The sequence below is a fragment of the Lissotriton vulgaris genome, chromosome 3_1 (assembly GCF_964263255.1).
Source record: "Lissotriton vulgaris chromosome 3_1, aLisVul1.2, whole genome shotgun sequence".
NCBI classification, from domain to species: domain Eukaryota; kingdom Metazoa; phylum Chordata; class Amphibia; order Caudata; family Salamandridae; genus Lissotriton; species Lissotriton vulgaris.
This window is the reverse complement of record NC_141689.1, coordinates 270,937,996-270,962,280: the sequence shown is the minus strand read 5'-3', so window position 1 is coordinate 270,962,280 and position 24,285 is coordinate 270,937,996. Positions and strand designations below refer to the sequence as shown.

At 42.3% G+C, this 24,285-nt stretch overlaps 1 protein-coding gene across 1 annotated transcript; it reads right to left on the bottom strand.

The window, feature by feature from the left end:
• Positions 1-219: 219 nt before the first annotated feature.
• LOC147726310 (uncharacterized) lies at positions 220-22,757 on the bottom strand. The gene is made up of 9 exons (XM_086962916.1): positions 22,640-22,757; positions 19,502-19,732; positions 16,563-16,769; positions 14,400-14,633; positions 10,459-10,612; positions 6,323-6,432; positions 4,314-4,427; positions 3,444-3,590; positions 220-1,743 (listed from the first exon to the last, which is right to left on the bottom strand). The coding sequence occupies exons 1-9, from the start codon at positions 22,736-22,738 to the stop codon at positions 1,609-1,611; spliced, it is 1,431 nt and encodes a 476-aa protein (XP_086819042.1). The 5' UTR covers positions 22,739-22,757; the 3' UTR covers positions 220-1,608.
• Between the last annotated feature and the right edge of the window lie 1,528 nt (positions 22,758-24,285).

Here is a 24,285-nt window from a genome sequence, read left to right as displayed (position 1 = left end):
TTAAACCTAACACGTTGGGCGGAAAGCCTCCAAACTTTGGTCAGAGGCTTTCTGCCTGACATTGTAATCAGGGCCTCAGTTTTAAAATGTATTTGGCAACAGCAGCATTCATTGTCTTTCACATTGTCAAACAGTAAGTCTATCATCCCAGAAAGCTCAATTTCACACTAAATTCACATTAAATTAAAAAAAAAAAGAAAAATTATTCCAGAAGATATTGAGCTTGACATGAGGTATATTTAAAGTAACATGGACTCAAGAAGTACATTTCATTCATATAGATACAGTAGTATACACAATAATCAGCCAATCTGAAACATTCTATGACATTGATTATTAGAAAACATTACACTGGATGTTTGAACCTTATGTGTTTTGATAGGACCAAATAAAGAGTTGAATCAAATATTATGAATTTTAGGAGTATACTTATTTCTACTCTTTGAGGTCCAAGTTTCTCAGACATTTAATACTGGTAGGTTCTTTTTAAAACTAAACACGATTTTTTAAACATTTGTCTTTGAGATAATTTTTTGACTTATATTTAGCAAATTTTAAATATTTTGAAGAAAAGTGTCAGAAACTCACTGCTAGCTGTATTAGGGGAAATCGGGCGTGCCTATCCAAGTGAAAAGTTTCTTTGAAAGTGCATTATTTATAGAATATTTGGTGTAACCCAAAAGTATCCAAAAGTCTACGTATCAGATACATACATATATTATATGCACCGGTTAGGGTTATGTAGTGACATATTTATCCTCCCTGCTGACTGAGTACAGTGCTACGATTATGATAAAATAGACGCAAGCAGTAATGCAAGCTCTCCACTCCCTCATTTTGGAGGATACATATTTTTCATCTACCCATATGGATGCATATAATGTTATTACAACATTTTGTAAATTAACATCAGTTACTGCAATACTGTTATTCTCACCAATATGGCATACGAGTATACATATACAGAGCACCAGGCTACTGTATGCAGAAAGACTACATACACCACATGGGTGCCTGTGAAACTTTAGTGGGGGTTTCCCCCTGTTCTGTTAGGCATGTGTTCTACAACAAACACACTTCTCTATAGCCCCAGAACACACATGCTGGACTTCTGCACTTCTGTTAAAGGCCTCTCTTTCAACTCCTACAGTAGCATATCACTGACAGAAAAGAGACCATAAGAAATAGGATGAAACCCAACCTTTGCTGCTCACTGGATGCGTTACTGTGGGTTTTACATCCTTACATTTGCCGACTTTGGAAAGAACAGTATGATTAAAGTGCACAACACCTTCGCTCCACACTGCCTAGCGCCGACCATAATGTCTGTAACAAAGTCAAAGTTCCAAAATGGTGGCCGAGTATTCTGATTGGCTAATGCTGATATCAATGGTGTGATGCCATGCACTTGGTTAAGAATCTCTTTCCGTTGCAGTCTTTTCTTGGTCGCTTATGTTGCAGGATTGTTCGTTTTCAAATGAAAGCTCTTTGATTTTTTCATTTTGCCACAACTGTGTTTGAGGCCTTTGATTACGTTTGACACCACCAAAACATCTAGGAATGGTACTTTTCATGATGTTAATGTTCTTCGACTGTGAATGTTTGTTCCTACGGCAGGTTCACCGCTTGGTCATCTTGGAACTTGGGGATCTGCTTGAATTCCTCTTGTTTCTTAAGAAAGAGCTGGGCCAGAATGTGGTCTGCAGTGGCATGGAAGTAATCATCCATGTCAAGGGTCTGAAGCTGTTGAAAGCAACCAGAATGTTAATACAACCCAATGCTTCAAGCTCATTCATTGGTCAGACAGAATGGTAATTAAAATCATTCTGTTTGGCCCATTCAACAAAAATTCATTACACACTACAGGAGTTGTCATCACTTTCAAAACAAGACCTGAGACTTTCTTCATTACAGTAACTGCTTCCACTAATGGCCTTCCTTGTCTCCTTTACCCTTTGTAGCTTCTATATTTCTTATCGTCATTATTATTTCTGACTATTAGAAATGGGGTTTATGGTTGGCTATGGTATGCACGTAAGCCAGGCAGAACCCACCATATTAGTCAGGGCAAGGGAGTCCCACACCCAAGATAACCCATACTCGCCCCCTTTATAGCCTGGCAGAGCAGTGAGGCTTAACCCAGAGGCAATGCGTAAAGCGTTGGCACAACACACACACACACACACACCCAAGTCTAACACTGACTAGCTATTGCTCAAAAGTTTCTCACTCGAAACCACTAATAACCCATGAAGCTTTGTGTGTCCTTCTCTTTTTTTAGCAACTAACCAGTTCCTATACTGTATCTTAGTACACTCACCGCTTTTTGATGATACATCTGCCTTTGTCCACTTTCCTCATCTTACCATTGTTTGACTCCTACATCTCCATTCAGGGACCACTTCTGCACCAGACCCTTCTAGACAGTGCTCCTTATTTGCTGCCACTGACTGCTTCTTCCTCCACTTTCTTTCACTGACTGCTTTACTGTTTCTATTGTCCAGTTGACAGTTCCCTCCTCCATTTCCTCTCGCCGACTGATTTCCCCTCGCTATTCCCCGACTGACTGTTTCTTTCCCCAATTCCCCCCACTGACTGGTGTCTTGTGCATAGTCACTCATTGACCCCTCTCGCCTCCATATTTTGTCATTAATGGCTTCTGCCTCACATCCTCTCACGGGCTGCTTCCACTAGCGTATCCGTCCACAGACTTCTTCCGAATCCCACAAACTGCTTCTTTATTTATTTATTTATCTATTTATTTATTTGACAGTTTTATATAGCATGAACAAGACCACTCGGGTATCAGAGCGATGTACAATGTTAAAAAATAGACGTTGGGCCCGATTCACAGAACTAACTTAAGACAAAATACTAAACTTACTACCATTTTGGTATTCACAGAAGGCACTTACTCATTTTGGTATTCACAGAAGGCACTTACTCATTTTGGTATTCACAGAAGGCACTTACTCATTTCGGTATTCACAGAAGTTAGGAGTCCTAACTTTAGGACACCTAAATGCCTTCTGTGAATACCAAAAGTCTTAAAGTTAGGATTTTTCTCAATTTAGTATTAGTAAAGTTAAGACTCCTAACTTTAGGACTCCTAAATGCCTTCTGTGAATACTGAAAGTCTTAAAAATAGGATTTTTCTGATAACTTGCTCATCACTGCCGTCCCATAGTCTGCACCCTCTTCCCTATTCTTCTGCCGTCTCCTCGTTATCATCCTACATAGTTTTGTATCATCACTAACAAAAGCTGGCTCCTTCCTCCTCAAAATCCTCCTGCTGACCGCTCCTCCACAATATACTGGCCAGTATATAATTACACCCTTAAGGTTGCATCTTGTGGTGATTCAATAAATATCCCCCTCTCCAGGTTCTCTAATATAGTATATTGAAGCATGATCATCTTTTAACATTTAGTTTGGGTATTTACCTGGCTGCCAGTGCTGAAGGCTAGAATCATGTACAAGTCTTCATCGCACGTGCTCTTGATGTAGTGTTGGGTGCCAATAGGAAAGAAAAACACGTCTCCAACACCAACCTCAAAGTCAGTTGTGGGGTTTGTACCAGTAATCCCGATCTGTAGGGTCATAGAGTATGGTATAAATATCACCCAAAGATACTAAATTTTAAACAATTAAATCAATCACCTGCGTATATTTTTGAATTCTTTTATCTAGGAATCACATTCAGATTTTTTTCTTGTTACTCTTATACTTGTTTGTCACATTCACAGCATTTTTCAAGGAGCACATTTATTACAATAAAAGATGTGCCAGGTTGTCCTATATGCAGTTGTCTTTAGGGTGTCTAGGCGAGGGCACATGTGATCCCAGCGGAGTGGAAGGGAAGTGCACATGACCAATGTTGGAAGACCCAAAACGATTGAGTCACTAACATTTACAAAGCATCTCCCTTCTCTACATCCAGTTATCATAAATTAATCAAAACATAAACTGGTACATCTTCAAAAATTCTAGGATGCTTCAGTAGTTCTATAATAATGTCTAATTGAATAAAAACACCCATATATTGTGTGTGGAGAGCTTTCAGCTAGGTATGCACGTCAATTTTCTAAATTCCTAAAATAATTAATGCTACCCAAATAGTAGGCACCAGCCTACAATGACATGCTACTTCCCTTGTATGCACTTCAGCTCTGGTAGGAGCCTGTACCAGTTGAGCTCCCACTGAAGAGCTCTTTGTGTAACGTGATACTAATTTTGGAAATAAAATGCTAGTTCTTGATTGCAACCTGAGCAACATGAAGTAAAATTAAACATGGCCTTAAAAGATGAATTACCTTCCCGCAGCCACTGATGACGTATCCCATTTCATGGGCATTGAAGTGGAAATGAGGCTGTCGGAGGCCATTGCTGTATATTCGGAGAGTCCCCAGAGTGAGAGAGTCTGCATGCTAGACAAAAAAAGGTAATACTGAGTGTATGACTAGAAACAAGATAATATGATTTAATAAGTCAATAAATGCAGCAGAGTCAGATTGCGTATATGAGTCATCCTGAAATGTCAACAAACGAATCTAGCTGCGTTCAGAAACTGTCAAAGGTCAGAGCATCTACACAGGAGACACAAAGTTTGCATCACGGCAGCTCAATAAAACGTCTACTCTGTAAATCCGCAGTCTGAACTGCCCTGCTATTCTTCAGACTTTAGAGGAAACCTGGTTCCAATATACCAAAATATCCTTAAAGAGTAAAATCGAAATTTTAAATGATCAATTGTCATAAATAAGAAATTGAAGTATGCGCAAGGGATGGGACGAGATGTCAACACCCCAGGCCCATTACAGGGGAGCACGTTTCTTTGAAATAGTCTGTGTTTTTACATACATTCATTATGTGGACCTGCATCTGCAGTGTATTTATTTTTTTCTTCCATTCAGGCTGGTTAATTTTCTCTCCATACACTGATCTATGAAAAGGAGGCTGTAATCAGGAATTAACTCAGAGACACCCAGGTATTATTTGTAGCATTAGATTTATTTTTTGTTATTTGGATATTTGATTATTTATTTAGGTCGTTTTATATAGAACAAACAAGACCTAACTTGGTGTCAGAGCGCTTTACAAGGATAAACATATCCAAAGAACACATGATAATGTATTTGAAGGAAGGCTGGTGGAAAGAAGTCTCTTGTGTGGGGAAAGTAAATGCGGAGCAGTGGAGGGTGAGAGAGAGGAAGTGTACATGCAGCAGCACAATATAGCCTTTAGTGAAAGTCCGACGGTCAATGCGGGGATGAGAGGTCAAATGATGAGGGGGAGAAGCCTTGAACAGAAAAGACTTTAAGTCATTGTGAAGTCTTTAAAGGAGGTTGGAGGTCTGATTGAAAGTGGTAATGAATGTCAGACCTTAAGTGTGCTTCCTGACAATGGCTGTTTCTTCTATGTTTGTTTCAAGAACACTGGGATTCCCAATAAGAGAGACAGAGTTTCTGAGGGGTCACTGCCCTCTCGATCAGTACAGTTGAAGGGTAAGATATGCTTCGAAGGCGATGCAGGCTCGCTTGACTTTGCTTCAAACTGTGGCCATTTTAGAGTGATTAGCAGTGAGGTTATGCATTTATATTTCCTCGCCTTTGAGATGGACATCACCACTACAAGGTATGTTGCACGTGGAGGTCTTCCTTTTGCACTTGAAAGCAATTACCCTTAGTGCTCGATTACGATGGCTGTTGGTCGGACCGCCGATCGCTATCACTGCAGTCAGGAGACCACGCGCCAAGCTATTGGCGGTCCGACCACCGCATTACGATGTGACTGCCGGGCTTTTGGTCGCAAAACGCTGCTTTACATGGCAAAGACTTCTACCTATATATTTTAAATATTTGGTAAAAGTAGGTCTTGTAGACATCTGCACTATCAAGCCAGATCTAAAAACATGTGCAAATTTTTATCACTCCTTTGCTGAACCATCCTTGAGTCGGATAATTAATTGAAACTGCTGTAGAGCAGTACAGTGGGCACAAGTGTGAGGCACACAGGCACTGAAACCATATTGAGGAGGAAGCCATGATAGCTTGGTAGCCACAGATGTAATAATGGTGAAGTGGGAGTCTGCCTAAACAAAATGGAAGCGTGTGGTTGCGGGGTCACAGAAAGGTAGAAGAAAAAGTGAGTCAAGCACTAGATTAATCGGAGAATGTTTTTTATGGGGGAGATCTAACCATCAAGTGACCCCATCTTAATGATGGCCCTCAGTTGCATAAACGATTGCCTGGAAACCTTGAAAGGCGGATCCATATTGATGCGGCCGATAAATTCAAACCTTATGACAATAAGATATCCTTACCTGATTTAGGGAGTCGCTGAAGATCTTCTCCTTATTATTCAGGCCAATCCCGTCCTTCCGGTAGCGAGCCCATTGTATTATTCCTCCAGAATACAGGAATTCCTTTGAACCTTAAACATTGGACAAAAAGCAACAATTTACACCAATATTGCACCATACTGTTCTAGGTCACAGTGCATAGATTTTCTTTTTTCTTGTAATACCCATCTCAACATATGCACATACCAGGAAGTGACAATACTAAGAAACTCTAAAATAAATTATACGAAATTGCCCTTCCCATGGAAAGCAGTTTCTATGCTATAACTAACGTTAATGCAAGTCAGTTCAGCGATTGCACATCTGTCTGCAGCCTCCATTTTGTACATTCCAATGTTATCAAGGACGACTCATCTCCCATCATTATGAGATTGGTAAAATGGACATCATTTATTGGGCATTTGTAATATTTGTTGATGGTGGTGGCATGGAATATGAAAAGCCAATCAAAAAGCAATTAAAGATGGATGCAATGAAGTCCACATAGGAGAACTCATTACTGGAACATAAAGCGTAGAAGTATACCGAACGCTTACAAATGGGATTAACCTACGCATGCTTATGACAGTTAAAGCAGATCGGACCCTCCAGCAGACTTGGCTGCCGAGAGACCTGGTGCCTAAAAGACTGCACTGAGGAGCTAAGGTTGCAGGACTGACCAGGAAGAACTTTTCCAGTACTCTGAAAATATTGGGACCTAGAGCCTGATTTAGATCTTGGCAGATGGGTTACTCCGTCGCAACGGTGATGGATATCTCATCCCCCAAAATAAAAATCCCATTATATCCTATGGGGTTTATATTTTGTCGGACAGGATATCTGTCACAGTTGTGATGAAGTTACCCATCTGACAAGATCTAAATCAGGCCCTTAGTCTTTTCTTTCCCCCTCTGGAGAACTGCAAGGAGGTTCTCAGGCTTGTTCGGGGAGGTCGCACCCAAGGGCTCAATAACATGTTTGTCAGATTCAAAGCTTTTTCCTGCAGTGAAAATGGGTTGAGCAGGATCTCACAAAAAAAGTATCTGACCTCATGGAGCCCTGCTTGGCTCACCTCCATCAAGGCAACCAAGGCTGAAGGTGAGATCTTGGACTGGGCAGGTTTACAGTTCTGTCTGACCAGCGAAGCGACCTCCGCAACTATGAAATCCAGGATTCTTCTGCTCGAAGCTTTTAGAGCCAAATGAACAGCATCACCAGGCGCTTGGTAATAATGCTTTGAGGGCCCCTGAACAGCAACAGTGTGACCTTGGCCCCTGAAAAATATTGACTTTTATTTAAGGCTTAAGTCAGAATGCAAAATCTTTGACCGGGGTGACTTGCTTGGTGCATTCAACCTCCACACCATTGTGGTCAGTCTGAAATTACCCCAAGATCTCGGTCATCGGCGAACAGTAGCATTGATTGCTGTTTAAATTTGTCTTTTGCCATTTTTTTGCCTTACAACGTTGAAGATCATATCCCCTTGCCCAGTTTTGATGATCTTTGTATTTTTTCTCTTTACATTTTTCTCTATTCTTCTAAATTCGGTTGGAAATTTAAGGCTCCTGTTTTCTAACTTTTAGAATTGTTAACTTGAATTCTCATGGAGAATTGCCTGCTATTTGCGCCACAACTAATAGGGGGGAGTATATATTCTCTAGGGACTTTGTTTTCACCTAACCAGAGTGGATTTATTATATTGGTAGAGGCACCTCCTCCCAAATTGATAACTCCATTCCTGACACCAGCCTTGTATGAAGTGCCCAGGAAATACCTTTTCACACCCTAATTCCCCACAAAATGATCATTTGGCCCTTCTGAGTCCATACGCCGCCCTCAAGATCAGATATAAGCAGTGAGTCCTATAATTACTGCTGCACCCCTTGATGTTCCTTTGTCTGCTAGAGCAACTGATGAAATGCTATTGGACTGAAAACTGCTTACTAGAGGTGAGAGGCCCACCCTTTCCAGAAATGATCATTTCTTTTATGTCCACTTGGGGAGACGAGTGCGTCAATTGGACTGACTCGCCTAGTGGCATGTGGCACACTTTAATTAGGAATGAACTCTGCAAAAATAAATGCCCCTCCCTCTGTGTTTGATGCCATCCAATTCAACGATCCCAGACGAATGGAAGGCGTAGTCCACCACTGTGGGATTCTAGCTTTATATCATACAATTCGCCTTGTATCCCAGCAAAAAGGTGTTCAACCCTGAGCCACCAGCCTGCTTCTCTAATACCCCTCCAATACTTCTGAATAATTCAGTGGAGAATTCCCCCAAAAGACTCAGCCTAGAGGAGAGACCCTGTCATTAATACATGACATGCTAGGTCAATATGTAGTCAGTAAAACTATTTTTAGATGTACTGCAGACTTTGAATGGACACTGACACCTAGTGAGCCAGATGTTCACTCTTTCAAGTTCGTTCTGCTTTATCATTTGCACTCGTTCCGAATTGAAGTATTCAAGTCCTGGATTGTGAGCTGTACAATCCCTCGCCACCCATTTCTTCTCAGCTACTCCACAGTCCGGGGTGAAACACTCAATGGTGGGGCTGGTGCAGGAGCACCAGGGCCCATTTGTGTAGGGGCCCACTGCACCCCAATCATAGGAGCCTTCTACTATCATGCCAGACTACTAGGGACAGCTTCCTTGCTTGCCCATGGCACCCTTGCCACGTCACTATCTTTAACGAGCCATTGTTGTCACTGCTAAGAATTCTATGCAATGGGATGAGCAGTCATCGTTCAACGGATCCCTGTCAAATAGAATATCTGAGATTCAAGCACCACTGTACCTCTCTTCAAAATGTTCTCCCCGAAACACAAATGTGAGGTGCAGATCATGGAAAAACTGGGATCCCATATTAGAAACCATCAGACAAGGGGAGGGGGGGAGGCAATGGGGTAGGGGGAGCTGGCCCACCTGGCTCATAAAAGGAAATGTATTTTGGCAGGTGATCACCCTCCTTCCTACTACTAACAGTAAAACTTTAACCTAAGTCTTGATGTTGAGCCAGTGGCTGGGCCTACTGCGCCCACACCCCCATGACCACTTGATTTCCATTTAAAAATGGGCATCACATATTTATGCAAAGGTAATTTTCCCAAAATCACAATTTCTCCATCCTCAGTAGGGCTGGTAACTAAGTCGTCTCGCAGGTATTCGAACTTGACTTGAAGGCCATCACATATTGATATCTCAGTTGCAGCGGTTCAGCTCGCTGAGCAATGAGGATCTATAATGCATCGACTCATCCAACCAACGATGTGACCTAACGGTTAGAGCGGTCGCCCCGGAAGTTGAGGGACGTTCAACATCCTGTGATTCTGGACCAATCACTCAATCTCCCCATGCCTAACAACAATGAATGTAACGCAACTGGTGCTCATGTAAAGCGCTCTAATAACTTCGGGTCGGGTACGCGCAATATTGAAAAAAAATAATAATAATCTTTTATGACAACGCGACACTCTGTCGTGACTGTGAAACTGAAATTCTCACTTTATAACTCGATCACTTTGATTTACTGGTGAGAAACAATCATGTGTGCTGTCCTGGCAGCCAGTGGAAAGAGCAGTCCCCAGCCTCAGAGGGAGCCTCTTCAGAGCCTTGTCTACTGTTCCTGTGCACCTCACCCGCATCAACACGCCTCTCTGCCAGTGACTGATGTGCAATGCACGAGGAACATGGGAGGGGAGCGGGGTGGAGAGCCTACTGGTGGTTTGCATCCTCGAGGGTGGGTGGCATGCGCCTAGAAGTGGCCGAATTTGGCTATATCCATTCATTTTAATGGCATCAAGTTTTTTTTAAATATATATATATATATATATATATATATATATATATATATATATATATATATATATATATATATATATATATATATTTAAAAAAAACTTGATGCCATTAAAATGAATGGATATAGACAAATTATATATATATATATATATATATATATATATATATATATATGTATATATGTATATATATATATTTATGCCGCTTTTTGTTCTATTCCCCAAATTGCTTTCAAGTCTTACATTACCTTTATGACTTCAGCTAAACATGTAAATATGTGTTACTTTTAATTCAGCTTGCTTAGCTCCTCTTACCTTTCAGATCGTAGAAGTATTTCCAGACCTGCTCATCCGGGGACTGCAGGTAACTGGCATTCTGGACCAGCTCCACCAGGTTGGCAGGGAGGTTGACAGCTTGGTCCTCTCTGGGCCTTTGGAAGGTTCGGATAAAATCCACCCCTTTTTGTGGCTAAAACAGAGAACGCAAAGTCTGGGTTATTTGAAGAAATCTGGAGAAAACATGTAATCTATTCCAGGTATGGTTTGCTGACTCAGGGACATGGACATGACAGAGGTTTATTGCAACCAGTATTAACTGGAGACTGATTCATGCCTTGTAGCCATAATTATCAGATCTCTGTTGCACAAAAGGCGCAGTGAAACCGAGGCATTCACTTTTGATGTTTATTTAAACTTGGAATAACTCAATTGATTGGCAAATGAATCAATTTCAACATGTGTGAGTGATGCTGTTTGGCCTGAGGCCAATACTTCACTGGTGGTATCATGAAGATGTGTGTTCACCCGGCACAGCTGTGTTCTTGTTTTTATGCGGCTCACTGCATCCCTTTCTGAGTTATTGTGTGCACTGCAGACAGCACTGCTCATTAAATGTATGGGCCTGGGAAAGTGCAGGCGGGTAGAATCAGGTGCACCGTTGTTTCCTGTGCGAACTCACACTTTCATTGTACGACCTGGAGACTCAAACTCAGGGTTCATACAGTGAGGTGTTGCCACGTGTGTCACAAACCCGTCTCCAGAGGAAACCTATCTAAAAACCCTTGAAAAGGACCATGTCCTTTTGATGTCAGCACAGACCAATACTGACGGAAAATAATTACCCAAGACTGGACGATATCCGTGACATCACACGGAGAGCAGTCAGTCTGTAGGCCTGTGGAGTCTTCAGTTAATGATTTACCTAGAGTGTGCTTGAATGCAGAGAATCCTGTGACTTATGGAACAGGAAGTCACAGGAGGGAATCCACACTATGGCCCTCACCCAACCACACCTCTTGCTACCAAGCCACCACTACCTACCTGAGTTTGTAGAGGGAGTAGGCACCAGCTAACAAGTTACCAAAAGAAGTTTGGCGAACGAGCCGGTACAACAGACAGATATTATATTAGAGTGACTGGTGTCCGGGACAGGAGACGCCTCCTATAGCCAATGTGCCTCAGTTGGGCTGGTGGTGGTCTCCCAGTGGACATCAATGAAGTACTGGGGAGAACAACACTCAGGGCCAGATTTACCAGTTTCTCCCGCAGCCCACTGCAGCAGCTGTAAATACTGTGCTGCGTGAGAAGGAGAGAGCAGACGAGCGCCATATTTACTAAAGTACAGCACTCCCCTCCCCTCTCCCTAACGCTGACACAGATATGTCCAGCCAAGCAGCTGCCCATGGTGCATGCAGGGTGCTCTCACCGTTAAGTCCTTAGGTATCACTCTGGACAGAAACATGTCACTGAAAGCCCACATCACCAATTCAGCCAAAAGAGCGCTCCTCACACTAAAACACCTCAAGAAAATCCAACCTTTCATTCCCCCTGAACATTTTAAGACGGTAGTGCATTCACTTGTTCTCTCAATACTGGATTATGGCAACGCCATCTTCACAGGAACTCCGAAAACTCACCTGGCCCCCTGAAGCTCAGTTCTGAACATGGCAGCCCGGCTAATAACAGGTTGCAATTGGTTTGGGCACATCACACCGGCCCTCAAGAGCCTCAATTGGCTCCCAATTGAAGGAAGATGTTTCTACAAGAATGCTTGCATCACCCACAAGGCCCTTCACACACATAACCCCAACTATCTGGAGAACAAACTTTCAAAAGCTGGTATAGCCAGATCTCTAAGGAGCTCCAACGCACTTCTTCTCGTACCTCCCAAACTGAAAAAGAAATCCACCCAGACACGTTCTTTCTCTGGAAATGCTCCAACGATATGGAACTCACTCCTTAGTAACCTGCGCGGCAACCCCTCATTTTCCTGTTTCAAACGGGACCTCAATTCCTACTGCTCAACAAATACTTTAGCATGTACCCTAACTGAGTTATGTTCCCAAAGCTCACACTGACTCTGCCTTGACCAGTTGTAGCGGTTAAATTAGTGTTTCAGCAGTCCACTTGTAGCTCAAGCGGTTCCTATGTCTGCATACTGTAACTACCCCTGCGGCCGAACTATTTTCTTTATCTGTTTTTTGCATGTATTTCAATCTAATGATCTTGCATTATATGTAAAGCGCTCTGATACCTTCAGGTCTAGCTAGCGCTATTGAAAACATATAAATAAATAAGTGGGCAGCCCCTTAGTGCCACATTCGGCTAGGACGCAAACTCCACTCTGTTGGGACCCAGTGGGAGTACAGCCCTCTCGGTTCTCTCCCGAACATTTTCAGTGCCTGGGGGTTTGGGGGCCAGATATTTATACCAGCCCAACACAGGCGCCGGCCTCTTTGTTGCAACGGTGTCTCCGTGAGTCTAGCATAGGTTTTGTGCTGGGAGATACCCTTCCAGTACAAAATACTATGCTTAGATTAACTTTAACCTGTTTACTGCGGCGATTATTTCGCCGCAGTACTGGCGTTCCACGGAGTGGGCGGGGCCGTGTCGGCCGTTTTCCGTTTGCAGCACCAGCGAGGTAGTGCTCGCGGCCGTCCGGAGCACGGAAGGGGTTAAACATTGTGCCACTTTGTATGCGTGCTGTACAGTGCAGCACACACGCAAAGTCAGAAAAGAAAGGAAAAATAAAAGTATTTCTCCTTCATAGCACCTATCTGAAATGGACGCAATTTTTTGACGCAAAGCCTTGTCTACTTTTTAAAGTGAATAGGGCTTGGCACCAGAAACCGTGGGGGGTTGCATGGGAAGGCCCATGCGCCACCCACGGAATGCCCCCTTGGCGCTAAGTAATGCGTTACTGTCAAGTTATCTTCCAGCGAAAAACAGGTTTTACACGGGAAAGTAAATAGGTGAAAAAAGATTTAGGGTCGTTTTGTGTCACTTTTGTGACAAAAACATGGCGTTAAATCTTGGTAAATAGACCCCTCAGTGTGTATTCACAGGAACTGCAGAAATTTGCTAAAGCGTGAGTCAACGCAATGTAGCCAACTGTTGGTAAGATCAGGGGCTGAAGAAAAACTGTGCCTATAACAACCTGAATACAACACCGGTTAATCCGCACTTCTTGATAGTAGTAGACGCCAAGCCACTTTATCATCCATCATAAAATTCTTTCACAACTTTCACCTCTGCAGAGTGGGGCAAAGCGGCCGAGACTGCTTCCTGCTCAGGGCACTTCGCTTTCCAAAGCCCTCAATTCGACAGTTTAAGCACAAACCTAAACCACTCAATGTTTGGGCACTTTACAAAGCCACTGAGATGTAGGCCTCATTTGTCACTAAGTGCCAGGACGTGCATATGTCTAGTAAGTGGATGCTAGTTGATTGACAAGCATGATGTCCTGAATTAGTAAATATCTCTTTCTTTACTTTTTACTTATTTTTTCTTTATTCCCCTTTGGAACTTGAGCTGCCTCATCTCTTTTAAATGTCTCTAAATGTGTTGTGGGATGTAATGTTATATTTGTGATCAACAAGTAATGGTATATATGTTTGTATCTTTTTTTATGTGGTCCTAAAATTGTGAGAATGTTCATTCAAATAATAACATGAACTGATTCATTTTGAAATGAAGTATATATTAAAAAAAACAAAAAGAAAAAATAAATGTATTTGCTTTTCAATCACTGAGTGACACGTGTGATTGTGAAGAGTCAATTGTTGAATAAGCATCAGTATTGACATCTGTGTTGTTTGTGTGGATAAAATATTGTCAAAGCATTAATCAAGGATTACCGTAATCTGGACCTTTTAGTCAGTAATGAATGTGTGATTTTACATTCCTTAGTCCACATTGCCTCTTTGAACCCCAGAGTAGAACAGTAAGGAGCCTCTGACTCAGCGCCGAGGACAGACCTTCAGTGATCTTGCGGCGATGTCTTCTGGGGTGGAGAAGAAAGCGTCATCGACATCTAGAGTCTGAAGCTCGTCATGGGTGGTGAAGAAGAGGAAGAAGAGGCAGTCTTCGTCCCCCACGTTCTTCACCCAGTGCAGAGTGTTTTTCGGAAAGAAGATGACCTGTCCAGCTGTGACGTTGTATGTCGTCACTGTCTCGCCCCCTTCGTCAACAATGCCAATCCATGCAGTGCCCTACAAAACAGGAAAGTGTGCTTTTCTTAACTCGCGGGATTAACATAATGGCATTTTGACATGAATATGCAATTTTGATTTAATTTATTCATTTTTACATTTAAGACGTAGCAGAATATATAATAGTCCTCTTTTCCATCAAACTGGCTTATATACACTTCTAAGGCTCTTATTATAACCGAGGTGGAGCGAAATTAACACATGCGGTAATTTTAGATCACCTGATTATAAATTGTTGGTTTTTACTGGCCCGGGTTTACCGGGTGTGGAAGAACGAAACACATTTTATCCGGCTGGAAAACACAACCTGAAAAATCGCATAAAACTTTGGTCTCAGCACACCTGCCAATTTACAAAGCCACTTCACCTGTGAGGAGGGGGCGGGGCCTGGTGCTGAGGGCTGTCTAAGAGCGACTCTTCCGCTCGACAAGCCCCCTACCCCCCTCCCAAAAATAACCAAAATAAAGGGTCATCAAGAGTGTCCCAAATGTCCTGGAGTGTTTTCACGTCATTTACTTGACATCGGCTGCTTACAGCCTCCTGAAACGAGCTAGAAACTCACTGTTTATGTTGATTTTCACTTCGTTTCTCTGCCACCGTGTGGTTTCGGCTCACAGGTGACAGTGTGAAATCGTGTGACACACAGTGGTACCGTGTGAGCTAGCAGGTATTCTGTACAGAGCAGCCACGCCTCATTTTACTTTGTGTTTATCTGATAGGCGATAGCATTAAGTGGCTCCTCCTGTTGGAAAAAACCCGTCTTCCCTCCCCTGCTCCCAGCACTGCCTCTCCCTGACCTCCCATGCTCGGCACCAGCCCTAACATAGATATACCACCTGCTCAGAGCGGGTAGTAAATGTATGTGTATGTGGGATAAAAACATGTAATGGCGAATTTCTTGTGGTTTTCTGCCGGAAAAATTGCATCCCGGGTAATTCTCCATTCCATGGGATTTTACTTCTAACTGCACAGTACTGGGGCAAATTTAATGCACAATAACGGTGCATTTGCTTGCAAATGTACTGTGCAGTAAAACCTGCCAACTTTGGAACTCGGGAACCATGTTCAAATACAGGCATTGGATCAACACATTATGATTCTTGGCAAATCACTGAATCGCCTTCTAAGACCTCCTGAGATCACCTAATCTCAGTGCCACCCAACTCATACTTAGGACCTCAGAAATCAAATTGAGCATAACTAGATTTTACTCCGAACTACAGCTCTGACCATAATATCCATGAAAAACCCAGCACTCTGGCAAATTTCAATGGCAATCGTAAAAAGAGGTGGGTACATAATGTATTCTGACCTACTAAATGTCAGGGTTGGTCAGGCAGATCGACCTGTCTGGTGCTACAGTGGAGACCGACAATCTCAGCAAAGGCAGGAATAACAATGGGTCTATCTTATGACTTTCCATGATGGTTTGTTGTAACCTGGGGTTGTGTTGGTGAATAACATTGTTTGGTGGTCACTCCAGGCAAGAGTTTAAGGTTTTACAAGTTTGGCTGCTTGAGTGTGTAGGTCCTCAGTTGAATGGATTTGTCATGGCTCCAGACTATCATAATCAAAATGCAGTCTGACAGAAATATCAATTCATAAATATTGGTTCCAAAAATATCACCCCTCTGGAGTTAATAACAGAACATTTACGATCAATGGAGGGATGTTTATGTGCATGAGTTTTATGGCATAATGTTTCCGTTGGAGAACATTTGTGCTAATATTCTGACACACGAGCACAGGCATGGTTGCAAATCTTCAAGATTGATGATCATTGATTACTGAAAATGATACTGAACTAAAACCCCAGTGGAACTATCAGGAATTATTCGGTGCTCTTTCTGTCATAAAGCAATGTGTCATCAGGCTGAAAATAAAACAACAGGTGTATAGAAAGGGTAAAGAAGGCCGGTTGATCTCTACCTGCAATAAGAAGCCATGTTCATTGGCATTAAAATGCCAGTGTGGCGCCCGCAAGCCTTTGCTTTTGATCCTCAGCGTTCCTGCTGTCATCCTGGACTGTTGTGAGTTGAGGCTTGCCCCAAATTTGACTTCTTCGTCACTGTCATAATTCCCTGGGTCTTTCCGGAACCGCGCCCACTGAATCGCTCCTCCCTGAAACTCGTGAACCTAGAGAAGAGACATGTGGTGTTGATCAGAAGTCCAATAAAGACTGTCACGTACAGGGTTAATTTTTTTTATTTCAGATAACTTTCTATAGGAAATTCCATAAGAGTCATAAGGATAGCAAGTACCTTGGATGACTTAGAAGTTAGACATGTACATGGACAGTATTAGTTAAATAGGTACAATTGACATATATGATATTCTTTGTCATTCGTGGTAGTATGGAGTGATTGAGACCTGAGTGAGGGACAAAAAGAAGGGGACGGAGGTGAGGAGTATGAGGGAAGGAAGGAAGGATAGGAAGGAAGGACGGAAGGAAGGAAGGAAGGGAAGGAAGGAAGGAAGGAAGGAAGGAAGGAAGGAAGGAAGGAAGGAAGGAAGGAAGGAAGGAAGGAAGGAAGGAAGGAAGGAAGGAAGGAAGGAAGGAAGGAAGGAAGGATAGGCTAGTGATCCAGATAGTGGTTGCTATTGTAAGTAGGGGTTGAGTGATCATGTCCTGATGGTGTGGAGGAATAAATAGTGTATGGTTAGTTGCGTGTATGTTTTGGAAGGGGGGGTTCATCTTTTCTACATACGTACCTAGATCACTCCATAGGGCCTTCAAAGGTTTTGTGAAGAAGTGCTGGTTTTGGGTGTTATTGTCAGCAGTGCACTTAATAATTAAACATTTCCAATCCCACCATGTGTGAAGAGAGATATTGCTTGCGTTGAAGTGCAGTTATTTTAAGTCTCGGACCCAAAAGAAACATCCTTTGAGTAGATATTCCTGAGATCTCGCTTCTGCGGTTCAGGCCGGGTTGGCCACCGCAGTCACCTTCAGAAGTACAGATGTCAGGGACAGCGGCTAAACTGGTCGCCCTGTAGAGACATCACCATCAGGCATCCTCTCTACTTCCACCTTCCATCTCACATAGAGGAGACTCTCTCTGCATCAACGCTTATCAATGAGGGGATGGCTGTCACCACATCTTCTGTGACACAAGTGCCTGCTTGTTGCTCAGCCTCAGCGCAGTGTGTCTTCCTGGCTGCCTCACTCGCAGGGCATTGGACTCAGCAAGAGCCGCATGCGCAGGACTGCAACCCTGGCAGACACTGGAGTCAAGCTGAGAAGTCCCTGATCATAACTGAACTCATGTGCTTGAGATGGGTCCCCATCCATCAATCGAGGTAAACCTGCAATTGTATAAAAATGTCACTCGCTTCGAAGCTTATCCACAGTCCTGCACGACTTCTCTCATGGGATGGGTCAGTTTTGGTCCTACAGTGTCCTGCGATCTTTTTACATCTGATGCTGCAGGGCCTATAGGACTGAGCCTTAGGAATCACACCATAGTTTTTATTAGGACAATGCACACCTGAGACGAAAGGGTACTTGATATTGGGTAGCCAGGGGCAGTGAAGCTAGGACAATGGGGAACAGATGAGATGTGCTATAACGGCCAGAGCTGCCGACTTTGGAACTGGGGAGCCAGGTTCAAGTACAGGCATCAGCTCCACATCCGGTGATTCTGGGCAAACCACTCACTCTCCCCGTACCTAAACGATAATAATCTGACTTTCTGTGATGTAATCTGGGGTTCATGTAAAGTGCCCCAGTGCCCTTGGGCCGAGTTCTTGCCACATAAAAACTGCAAAAATTGGAGGGAGCACATTTTCCTGTCATAGGAAAGGTATTTAAAACATCAGTTGGCTGCACTTCTACGAAATGGGTTCCTATAGTAAGAGATCGAGCTGTCACCAGAAAAAATGACTTTGGCAAGAAAAAAAAGGCGGCAACTTCTTGAAGAATTCAGAACTAAAAAAAATAACAGAACAATGCACTGTACTGTACAATGTCATGTAGGTCTCAAAACTCTCCTAGTTCAGACACAGGTATGGGAGAGAATAGAAGTGCACATGGATTCCTTCCATGCTTTGCTCTCACTTCAGCCATATCAGTTTAATTATTTTAACAAGAGCAAGAAAGAGTGGAACTTCAGTTTTTTGCTAAAGTAAAACAGATCTGATGAATCAACTTTCCTAAATACCTGCCACCTAAATATGTAGTAAAGAGGATAGACTAGGTGCACTGGTAGCATCCGTCTGGCCGCACAGTCCAAGCATCTTCACTAATGCTGGACCACTGCACCTTCAAAAGTAAGGATAATGCGTCCTATTTACAAAGATTTTGCATTCAGTTAGGGTGAATGTTTGTAGTACTCCTGGTTTATTCCGGAATGACAATATTAAGCCAGGGGGCCTGCTGGTTACGCCTGTCTTACTCCTAATAGTCAGGAGTACTACCACAGTATGTCCCATTTTCGTGACACTGTTATGAGAATAAACCATGACAAACATCCAAACTGTGGAACATTATGCACATGCCACCAAACGCACACTCCCATTCACCCTTCATCCCTCAACCACCCCTTATCTCAACATAAAGGCTGAAGTAAAATCAAGGGAAATTACAGCCTCTAGAACTGATGGTGGGGTGTCTGCCCTAAATGTCTTACAAAGAGCCGCTCAAACCCACAAGAGATTCAAGCATTCCAGTACATAAAGTTGTTGAGATTCCTGAAGTAGGAAATTTGGATACAAGTCTATGTGTCTGAAGCCTCCGGTGATGTTTAGGAGATAATATTAGCGACAAGAAGATTTGCAACTGCAGTGTGCTTTGTGAATGTATGAATTATTTAAGGTACTGCCACCCGTAGATGGCAGCTTCGGTACTTAAACGTATGTTCATGGCATACCTTGGATTTGCCCAGATGGTTCAGAAACCCAAAGCGGGCATCAACCTTGTTGCCTGCAGGCGCGCTGGTGCTGGGTGTTGGGTCTCTGTCTGCGCTGTCTTGGCCCGGCTTGGGGCTAAAGTGGCCAACGTAGACCAAAGACAGGATGAGGACTCCAATGGCTGTTGTAATGAGACAAGCCAAGAGGCAAACCAGGAACATCTTCAACAGGGACCAGGACGGCTTTCTTTCCTGCAAGTAGAATGAATCAAAAATAAACTTTTTAAGAGTTACAAGTACCTGAAAGTCCTTGAGCCTGCTTTTGGTTTTTGAAGCTACTGAAGGACATTTCGCTACACAGGTAAAAGCGAACTTCCCTCAGCTCTGCTCTTTGGAAAATCCCTCTTCTTATATGCGAGCAAACAGAACATTTGTATTGGTTCAGAGGAAGGGGCTTTCTTAAGTTGGGATAGAAATTTTATTAAGAAAATCCTTTGTGATCAACAGGAACTATTACTCCTACGAGAAAACAATTTAACCAAGTATCAGGACATTCCATCAAAATCTCTTAATCAGAAAATCTTAGTTTCCTTGTCCATTTAAAATAAAGTATTTCAAACTATTACTTATTTCTCTGTACTTACATAATTTGTATATTTATTATCAAATGTAATAACGCTTGATTTAACACCTTCAGAAGAATAAAAAAAAATATTAGGATCCTGCAAACCTCAACCTATATCCTCAAATTGTACATGGACTGCTTCAGATGGAGAAAGGGGGCTCAAGCAGAGAGGGTGCTATCAGAAACAGGTTCAGTGGATTTGTGCACTCAGATTCAGGCCAGGCAGCCAGCCTTCTAAAGGGCTTTGTGTTAAGTGACTGATAGGGGATGTGGTGGAGAGTGAGACATTATGTACGCTTCTCAGTTTCCGGGTCTGGTTGCTAGCAATGAGATGTCCCACTTGTTTGCTACAATGCAGGCTGGAAAGTGACTAATAACTGGGTCAGTCTATCACTGATTACCTCCGTTCCATTATGAGGAGTACTGGTCCTGCCCAATGAAAGGAAACGTATCTTTGCTGAGTGCTGCTGGTTCTTATCCAGTTAAGGAATAGGAGCGTTGATGGGCCAGACTGTTATTAAAGTAACATCAGTTCTCGTGACCAAAGTTGGTATTACCCCTGTAAACCTATGACACACACACAATATGGCATCCACTGTGTCAACATACTGGTCGCCATAGAGTATTTCTCTTTAACGATATCCTCGAATATACGAGCAGTCAAACACTGCGATGGTCCGGGATCCAGTTTTTCCTGCTAGGCCATAGTGACCATGTATCCCTCGCGGTAAGTCAACAGGATAATTAAAATCACTAGAAAGTTTATTAAACTCTGGAGTGAAATGCACCGCCATATTATTAGAGGGTGACACGTTAAGCACTTTATAATATGCAATAGAACCCATCAATCACTGCTAAACAAACAGCTGGATCCTTAGCCAATCTTATGAGCAATAGATTAAGTTGACAGATATGTTGAATACTTTTAAATCAGTACTTAATAAATGAGCAGACATTTTAAGACTGGTAAACTGTGCAGTCAAAACTGCTTTTAGGATTTAGAGTATGTGATAACTAGTGAATGTATCACTGCTTCACTGAAATGAAGTACAGAAGTCCAATAAAAAATAGAAATACTGCTATAAATGCCTCCTTATCAGATAATTACTGAATCTATAATGAAATAAAAAGTAAAGGGAGCAGAAAGTGTGCCCGTCCTCAAGTGATACTGCTGTTCATGTTTTGCACAGTAAGTGGCTTTTCGCATTGTCTGATGTGTTTCTGGTCAGGACATGGTGACCCCACACCATACCATTTAGACTAAACTTATATTGGTTGTTTGAGGTTAACGGTTACTCGTTTTTTGTACATAGAGTGTCATAGGAGGAGTAAGGGAGAACGAAGCATCGGACAACAAAAGGTAACTTTTGGTGATTTGGGTGTTAGAAGAGCACCTTGATGGTAACATCACTATGTGGTTGTTTTTCAGACAGCAAGATTGGGCGACCGAGGAGATTCATCGGCAACTTTGAATGAATCGACACGTTTCTGCTGACGTGAGTGTCTTCGAGTTAGTTTCACTGCGGTGTGTTTATGGGATCACATTTCGGGTGATTGGTTTACAGTCATTCGGTTTTTCGGGTTATTCACGGTGGTGGATTACACTGGAACTATGACTGATAACACACACAAGAATTACGGTTTATGGAATGTTTTCCCTCTTTGGAGTATCAAACAGTTTTTTAGCAAATTATAGTGTTGGTCAGCTCACTCATTAATCGATTCGTTTTTTCATCATTTCAGTGACCCCCGACAAAGGGAGGTTGGGTCCGAAATGCATAGGGCAAGCAACGACAGTCACCAACGGAATTGATATTTGAATATGTGAGTTATGTACACTAAGTTAACAAATGATGTATCTGTAATTTGTGACAATGTCTTTACAGTGATGATAATGTAAAGCGAGGCAAAAAAATTAATCTGAAAAATAAGAATATGATGAGAGGATCATAAATGTATTGAAAAATTGAACTGTATGTATTATTGATGTTGATTTTATAAGAGTCCAGCAAAAACAGAAATAAATTCATAAATACTCTTGTGTATCGTTACACATAACAATAGCAGTGCACATTGGTTGTTTCAGGAAATTGTGACCCCCACACCCCAGCTGCAATATATTGTTACGGCTCAATGGTGAAGCAGTTTCTCATTACAGGTGAGTATTGACGTCCCAGAGAACTTTAATAATATGATGAGAAAAGTTGTAATAAAGGAACCATATGCTCTCGTATGCAGGACAAAAATACTGTGAAGGTAAGTTTCTATAGGTAAGCAAGGTTTTACTATAAGTTACTCCACCTATATGTACCTCGACAATATGTATACCTTTAGGTAGGTAGATGTGGAGTTAAGAATAGTAAATCTATACTTACCTATTTGCATTTACCTGCTCAATATTTTCGTACACGATATTTTGGACACATAGTTTGTCCAATGAAAATTTGTGGATGAGATATGAGAGTTGTGGTTCACACTTTCTACACAATTTTTATTTTATTTCCATATTGCGCATCATTCTAAAACACACTTACCACAATCTCAGGAGGATACAGGTGTGTCTGTTTCGGTTGTGCTTTGGATGAGGGGTTGTGCGGGTCATTTTCGTGCAGTTCTAAGGCCGGATTGTCCATTATGGACAGGAGCAGATGAACCGCACTGGTGTGAAGGTCTAGTGCTGTGAAGGCTCGCTCTGTGGCACAACCTGCTGTGGAAGCCGCGCCCTGCCCTCTTATTATAGCCCAAGGAGGAGGAAGTAATAATGCCTGCTCATAAACCAGGGATGCTACAACGCATACCTGAAATAAGGAAACACGCACCTGTGATAAGATGCAGGGAGAACGTGCATTTCCCAAAAGAGCTACCTGGGATCTTCACATGTCACAAGTATCAAGTGACGTGAATCAGCCTGATAAAGATACAATGAGGAAGAAAAATGCAGTAGGACCGACTGCTTGAAGATAACGGAGCACCGAGGATGTCCCTTGTGCTTCGTGGTTTTATCGATTTACTGAACACCACAATTTCAGATGTTAACTGGTATTTCACCTCCTGTCACAAGGTAGTCGAACTAAAATATTAGCTCAAAATGCTTTATGTATATGAATTCAGAAGAAAGATGGTAAAAGACAGTGTTGTGACCATAGTTTCCATTGGAAGCCATTCCACAGGAGGGGGTGTTTACTTTCAGAGAGAGACTGTAAGCAAAGGCTTCTGCCATTGGTGGAATGAGCTGCTCTATAATTGAATGACGGTAGAGACAGTCATACAATTCTGAAGCAGTTCAATGCATAAATTGTAATTGTAACTGCATTTATATAGCGCTTACTACCCCTAAGGAGGCGTCAAGGCGCTTTTCAGATAGTAGCACGCTACTCCGGAACCTCAACAGGATCAGTGGCGAATTAGTATAGAAAATATGAAATTAATTTGAGTGGTGGACATGTGAGTCTGTTGGATTGAAAGGATAGTGGAGGGATAGAAGAGGGAAGGGTCTAGAAAGTGTTTATTTGGAAATCAATGCACGTAGAGGGATTGTGTGCAAACACTAGCACACAGCTTAACTGATCCTTAGAGACGAAAGGGTAAGCATGTTGTTCCCAAATCCCAACAAAAAAGTCTTTAAGTTTTACGACCTGGCCTGTACTGGGGCAGTAATAACATGGTTAAAAGTTTTTCTAGAATTCATGAAGCTAAACTGCAAATTCTAGGTTTCCAGAGTCATGTAACCTTGCCCTTACTTAGCCATGGACGTCATTTAGGGGGTCGCTATGGTTCACAGGTGCAACCCCTGGCTTGCCCCTTGCTACCCCTGGCACTGCCTTTACGACTCCTAACCTCAGAGGTGTCAAATCCGGTGCCTGGAACACAGGAACAGCTCACCCTAATTGATGTTGTTTGGAGCTCCATCTTCACGGTTTTCCATCAAATGTTTATTGCACAAATAGTGAATAATATTATTCACTATTAATGTAATAAAAAATAGAATATAATTAGCTGGAATATTACCCTATCTGACAACTGAGGTAAGAAAAAAATGCTTCTAAATGTATTGTGTATGCATGCTTTTAGGTGAGTGTGTTTACTGTAAATCTGAGTGTGTGTAAATATGTTTGTATGTTTAATAATGTGTGCATGTGTGACTCAAAGTAAAGGTCAAATGGTGTGTGATGTCACTTCT